Here is a 7163-nt window from a genome sequence, read left to right as displayed (position 1 = left end):
CTAAATGATAAACAAATCACATTTGCAAAATAAGAGTTTACTTTAATTGAAAAATCCTATTTTAATGGTTCTTCTTGGATTGTGAGTGTTTGTCTCATTTTGAAAGGTAAAGAAAAGAGAAAAAAAAAAGTTATGAAGTCTTTTTACGTTGCATGTTGGAATATACAAGGATTGAAGTCCTCTGCTTTTGGGCTAAAGAGCAGAAACCCAGACTTCCTGAAAGAAATTGATGATGTTGATATTTTAGTACTACAGGAAACATGGTGCAGAGGTGATGTTTCCACTGGCTGTCCACTAGGTTATAGGGAGATAATCATACCATCCACTAAATTAAAAGGAATCAAACAGGGCAGAGACTCAGGGGGAATGCTAATATGGTATAAATCTGAACTAATTAATTCAATCGAATTGATCAAAACAGGAGAATTCTTTATCTGGTTAAAAATCAACAAGGAAGCTATCTTGACAGATAAAAATGTCTTCCTCTGTGCCACATACATTCCCCCCTCAGAGTCACCCTACTTCAACGAAGAGAGCTTCTCCATTCTAGAGGGAGAGATTAGTCACTTTCAGGCCCAAGGCAACGTACTGGTCTGTGGAGACCTGAATGCTAGAATAGCAGAAGAACAAGACACTATTAACAGTCATGGGGATAAACACCTACCAGGAAGCAATAACCTTTCCCTCCCCACATACCCCCACAGAAACAACTATGACAAAGTGAAAAACAAAAATGGATTACAGCTCCTGAGGCTCTGTCGAACACTGGGTCTGTACATAGTCAATGGCAGGCTGAGAGGAGACTCTTTTGGTAGGTACACCTACAGCTCATCCCTTGGCAGCAGCACTGTAGACTACTTCCTCACCGACCTAAACCCAGAGTCTCTCAGAGCCTTCACAGTCAGCCCACTAACACCTCTCTCAGACCACAGTAAAATCACAGTGTATCTGAGAAGAGCAGAACCCAACCATGAAGCATCATGGCCCAATAAATTACATGGTACTAAACAAGCCTATAGATGGAGTGCAAACAGTACAGACATCTACCAAAAAGCAATTAGTAGCCAAAAAATACAATCTCTCCTGGACAACTTTTTAGCCTTAACATTCTCCTTCAGCAATGAAGGTGTAAATTTGGCCGTTAGGAACATAAACTTTATATTTGACAAATTAGCCTCCTTGGCTAATCTAAAGAAGCATAAGAGCAAACCAAAAATAACAGATAATGAAAAATGGTTTGATAATGATTGCAAAAATCTAAGAAAGTCATTGAGAAATATATCTAATCAAAAACACAGAGAACCAGACAACAAAAATATACGCCTTCAATATGGGGAAACACTGAAGCAATACAAACGCACCCTAAGAACAAAAAAGGAACAGCACATTAGAAATCAGCTGGATGGAATTGAGGAATCCATAGAATCAAACCACTTCTGGGAGAATTGGAATAAATTAAACAAACCTCATCATGAGGAGTTGGCTATCCAAAATGGGGATATGTGGAGAAATCACTTTGCAAACCTCTACAGCAATATAACAAAGAGCCCAGAACAAAAAGATATACAAGATAAATTACAAATCCTTGAATTAGCAGTCAAAGACTATCAGAATCCTGTGGATACCCAAATTACAGAAGAAGAATTATTGGAAAAAATATGCAATCTCCAACCCAAAAAGGCCTGTGGTGCTGATGGGATTTTAAATGAAATGATCAAATATACAGACCACAAATTCAAATTGGCTATACTCAAACTCTTCAACATTATCCTCACTGCAGGTATTTTCCCCGATATTTGGAACCAGGGATTGATCACACCAATCTATAAAAATGGAGACAAATTTGACCCAAATAATTACAGAGGAATATGCGTTAACAGCAACTTGGGGAAAATTCTCTGCAGTATTATAAATAGCAGACTACATCATTTCCTTGACGAACACAACGTCCTGAGCAGAAGCCAGATTGGATTTCTAAAAAATTATCGTACAACAGACCACATTTACACCCTCCACACTCTAATTGATAAACAAGTTAACCAAAACAAAGGCAAAATCTACTCGTGTTTTGTAGATTTCAAGAAAGCATTTGATTCAATTTGGCACGAAGGTCTTTTTTATAAACTAATAGAAAGTGGTATTGGAGGGAAAACATATGATTTTATTAAATCAATGTACACTAAAAACAAATGTGCGGTTAAAATTGGCAACAAGCAAACAGACTTCTTCTCTCAGGGGCGGGGAGTGAAACAGGGCTGCCCAATAAGTCCAACATTATTTAACATCTACATTAATGAATTGGCAAAAACATTAGAAGAATCGGCAGCACCTGGTATCACCCTACACAACACTGAAATCAAGTGTCTGCTGTACGCAGATGACCTGGTGCTGCTGTCTCCCACTAAAGAGGGGTTACAGCAACACCTAGATCATCTTCACAGGTTCTGTCAGACTTGGGCTCTGACCGTTAACCTAAAAAAAACAAATATAATGATATTCCAAAAAAGGTCCGGAAATAAGGATGACAAATATAAATTCTATTTGGACACAGTTCTATTAGAACACACCAAAAACTACACATATCTAGGACTAAATATCAGCAACACAGGTAGCTTTCACATGGCTGTGAATGAGCTGAGAGACAAAGCAAGAAGAGCATTCTATGCCATTAAAAGGAACATCAAAATTGAAATTCCAATTAGAATCTGGCTCAAAATTTTTCAATCAGTTATAGAACCAATTGCTCTATATGGCAGTGAAGTATGGGGTCCGCTGTCTAATAATGAATTTACTAAATGGGACAAACATCCAATTGAAGTATTGCATGCAGAGTTTTGCAAGACTGTATTGCAAGTACAAAGAAAAACTCCAAATAACGCATGTAGGGCAGAATTGGGCCAATATCCCCTCCTCATTCGAATAGAAAAAAGAGCCATCAAATTTTACAACCATCTAAAAACAAGTGACCCTAAAACATTCCATCACACAGCTCTACAATGTCAAGAGATGAAACCAGAGAAGAGTCCCCTCAGCCAGCTGGTTCTGAGGCTCAGTTCACCAACCCAAACCAACCCCATAGAGCCTCGGGACAGCCCTCAGAAAATCTGGCCCAACCAAATCATCACAAAACAAAAAGAAAAATATATAACCTATTGGAAAGACACCACAAAAAATCAAATTAAACTTCAATGCTATTTGGCTCTAAACAGACAGTACATGGTGGCAGACTATCTGACCACTGTGACTGATAGAAAACTGAGGAAAACATTGACTAGGTACAGACTCAGTGAGCACAGTCTGGCTATAGAGACCGGTCGTCACAGACAAACCTGGCTGCCCGGGGAGGACAGGCTGTGCTCACTCTGCTCCAGGGGAGAGGTAGAGACAGAAGTGCATTTCCTACTACACTGTGACAAATACTCAGACCTAAGAGCATATTTCTTTCCCAAAATTATAATTCAATACAAAGAATTTGAAACTATAAAAGATGAAGAAAAATTCAAATATTTATTGGGTGAAAAGCCAAAATGTGCAGTTTTGGCAGCCAAATATGTGTCCTCCTGCCACAGCCTGAGGGACAGCCAGTGAAAAATGCAAAGTAATGTTGATAATATTTCCCATTTAGCTTAGTTTTGTTTTGTCTTTCGTACCAGGTCATGTGTCTTCTCAGTCATGTTGACACTGGTCTACTACTGTTGCTTTAATGTATTGTTGTTCTGATTAATATTGTTGTTGTAGCTGTTATTAATGGTAATCCCATGTCCACTACTACTATTATTATTGCTGTTAATCCCACCATTTATTTATATATAAATATATATATATTTTGTGTATATATATACATATATATTTTATTAAAATTTTTCGATATGTATACTTTGACAATGTAAGTAATAATAACTTGCCATGTCAATAAAGTCAATTGAATTGAATTGAATTGAATTGAATTGAGAGAGAGAGAGAGAGAGAGAGAGAGAGAGAGAGAGAGAGAGAGAGAGAGAGAGAGAGAGAGAGAGAGAGAGAGAGAGAGAGAGAGAGAGAGAGAGAGAGAGAGAGAGAGAGAGAGAGAGAGAGAGAGAGAGAGAGAGAGAGAGAGAGAGAGAGAGACAGAAAGTGAGCGAACACAGAGCAAGAGTGAGATGTGTACAGGCTGTGGAGCCACACTAACCTGGGGCAGGGCTCTGAGGAGGTCCTGAGAAGGCAACAGACAGACAAATTCCCCCAGGAAGGTGATGAGGATGTGGAGCATGTCGGTCCAGCGGCCCACCATCAGCATGAGCACCAGCAGGGCTCCCAGACGCAAAGCCACCGTGTGCAGCAAGGCCTCACTACCAGGGCGTCGATTCCGCTCCTCTGTGGAGGGCAATAGAGAAGACAATGAACAAACGTGACACTACTAGGGTGCTAGATAAATGTATACTGATAATGTACATTTGTACATCCACTGTATATCAACTGTATATTTGTAGAGCCACTGCTTAATCTCTTATAGCTCTATGCTCACTCTACCTATTTGTATATAATGTATGTAAACTTTGTGTAAACTCCGCTGTCTGTATTCTGTCTCTAATTGTTGTCTATCACTAGCTGCACCATATCACCGGGTAAAATTCAGGTATGTGTAAATGTACATGGAGAATAAAGGTGATTCTGTTCAGTAGGGCACACTGCAAAGTTTTGTGACTGAACATTAAAATCTGTGTTCTTATTGGACAAATTGAGGTAGTACTTGCCCCATTACACTCTGTTGTGAAATGTTTCCTCACTACTGAACACGACCCTGATATTTAAGAGGCTATTCTACTTGTTGTGGTGCTACTTCTCTCAATTGATTGATTCAATTCATTCCTTGGGCTGCTAAGACTTTCAATGGAAATCAAGTCAATCTAAGTGATGCATCACCTTGGACGTAGACCACCAACAGGGTGTAGCAGATGGTCAGTGGTGTCCAGAACCTCAGAGACTCCGCCTCGGACAGGAAGTGGTGGTGCACGTTGGCGAGGCTGGCCATGCCGGCCACGGCAAAGGCCAGGAGCACGGCTCTCTGCAGCGAGGGGAGCAGGGAGTGGCCAGAGTTCAGAAGGGTGATGCAGACCCCACAGTAGCGCTGGGAGCTGTGTAGGTGGTAGAGCCTGGAGACGTGGCCCCAGAGAAGGTGGCAGTGACCCGCCAGCAGCCAGCTGAGGCCAGCCGCCAGCAGGAGGCTGAGGGAGCGATGGGGAGCCCCCTCCTGGAGGAAGTGGAGACTGCAGCTCAGAGCACAGCCTAGAGAAAACTGGCACTGGACCAGCATGAGCTTGGTGCTGCCTGGGAGGACATCCTGGGCAGGCAGGCAGGCAGGCAGGCAGGCAGGCAGACAGACAGATTAACGCATGGATTAAGGAATACATTTATAGAACAATGAATGACAATACCATATTTACAAAAGGAACCAAAAAACAATATAAAACACACTGTGTTGATGTGTGCGTGTTTGTGTGTGTCTCACCGGTCCTGCAGTGATCCAGGCAGCGACGGCCCTGAGGGAGAACTCCAGGACCACTAGGGAGGAGACCCGGGGGCCGACCAGAGACAGGAGGCCAGTCAGGAACCAAAACTGCAGCACACCACTCAACCCATGTCCCCCCAACGGCTTGTTCCCTGCTGCAGGCGAAGACTCTGACCTTCCCTTGTCTTTACTGTCCCCATTACATCCAGAACCACTGCTACAGGGGAGAGATTAAGTTAAGTGTACACCAATAACGTTGTACACATATGCACTATCGCATACAACATTGCATTTGATGTAAGCATTCATGAACACAGGTTATTCATAAACACGGTAGAGGTTATTTATTGTTTTGAGACAATATATATTAAAAAGCAACAGTATCTCACCTGATTGACTGAAAGAGTAGGTGAACTCTCATGAGATTATAGAACACTGAGATTCCACATGCACCAACCAGACCTGAGGAACACACGCACACACGCGCGCGTTACTATCATCATCACCAATAAAGTTTCTGAACATGATCGTTTCATCATCACCACCATAATTCAAGGACTTAATATGAAACCGGTGCAATAACATAGACGCGAACGGATAAATGTATAACCGTATAGCGACTCACCTTGCAATACACAATCAAAAGGGTTGGAGTCAAATGGCAGCCACACCGGGATCCACGCTAGCCAGTTTGAGGGAGACATTGACATTTGTTCGTTTTTTCTGACTGGCACGATCCGCGCAAGTATTTGTTAATCCTCCAATGCTAGAAACTTCGATCCAAAATGTACAGTGATATTGCTATTGATTAGAAACGCAGTGACCAAGTAGGACGTATTAGTATCCTTTCCTCCGCAACACACGCAGTGACCAAGTAGGACGTATTAGTATCCTTTCCTCCGCAACACGAAACTCTTCAGATGGTTTTCATGTTGCCTTCATTTTCACCGTATTGATCACTTATGTGTTCTCTCCATGTTGACGTTTCAAAGGTCGTATGATTGTGGTCTGACGTGTGCCCCCCCTGTCTGAGGAGGCCTAGACGTTTCATGATCAAAAGGGGTTGCAATAGATGATTGTCTGAAATCGCATCAAGGGAATCTGCTCGATTAGGCTGTTGTCTTTAAGAAATGCATTCTCAGAAGCTACTCATTTGTGCTGTCAATGGGGTCTGTGAATGTTAAACGGATGTGTATTCCAATTTTAAAGTAGAATGGTCTTTATTAATAGAAATTCAATATAATTATACATATACTTAAATTAGTTCAAATTATCTTAAATGTTTCTCATCTTCAGACATGCACAAGTCATAGCATTTTTATTTTCACACATTACATGGAAACGACAAACATATCAGTAAAACTGTTGCCTCAAAATGATCTAGGTCACTAACCTAGAATAAAAGGCACATATTACACAGAATTGTTGATCTGACCAACCTTCGTCTTGCTTCATTAATAATGGGCCTTCTTGTGCACAGTTTGACTTTTGATCTTAAAGCGGCAATCAGCAGTTGAATCCATTAAAAAAATAAAAGAGAACTCCCTGATTCCTGTTTTGGTCAAAGTTGAGGGATGTGGCTGGAGAATTGTAACCACTCTTAAATTCATAGACAGAACTATGGATGCAAGACTGACCATCCATGATATCAAAATTATAGTTGTAACCATGTTTT

The 7163-nt window shown here is 41.1% G+C and overlaps 1 protein-coding gene across 4 annotated transcripts in view; it reads right to left on the bottom strand.

Moving 5' to 3' along the window:
- Positions 1-6415, bottom strand: part of LOC139536125 (transmembrane protein 82-like) — an 8492-nt gene extending 2077 nt beyond the window's left edge. Inside the window, exons 1-5 of one of the 4 annotated variants that reach the window (XM_071336324.1) lie at positions 6114-6415; positions 5878-5950; positions 5489-5705; positions 4903-5320; positions 4169-4353 (exon numbers count right to left, since the gene is read on the bottom strand). In XM_071336324.1, coding sequence (XP_071192425.1) covers positions 4169-4353; positions 4903-5320; positions 5489-5705; positions 5878-5950; positions 6114-6198 — 978 coding nt within the window. In that variant the 5' untranslated portion in view covers positions 6199-6415. The remainder of the gene's footprint in view (positions 1-4168; positions 4354-4902; positions 5321-5488; positions 5706-5877; positions 5951-6113) is intronic. The other 3 variants (XM_071336325.1, XM_071336322.1, XM_071336323.1) reach the window with 3 other exon arrangements.
- Positions 6416-7163: the final 748 nt, after the last annotated feature.

Source organism: Salvelinus alpinus, chromosome 12, assembly GCF_045679555.1.
Source record: "Salvelinus alpinus chromosome 12, SLU_Salpinus.1, whole genome shotgun sequence".
NCBI classification, from domain to species: domain Eukaryota; kingdom Metazoa; phylum Chordata; class Actinopteri; order Salmoniformes; family Salmonidae; genus Salvelinus; species Salvelinus alpinus.
This window is presented reverse-complemented; position numbering and strand designations above follow the sequence as displayed.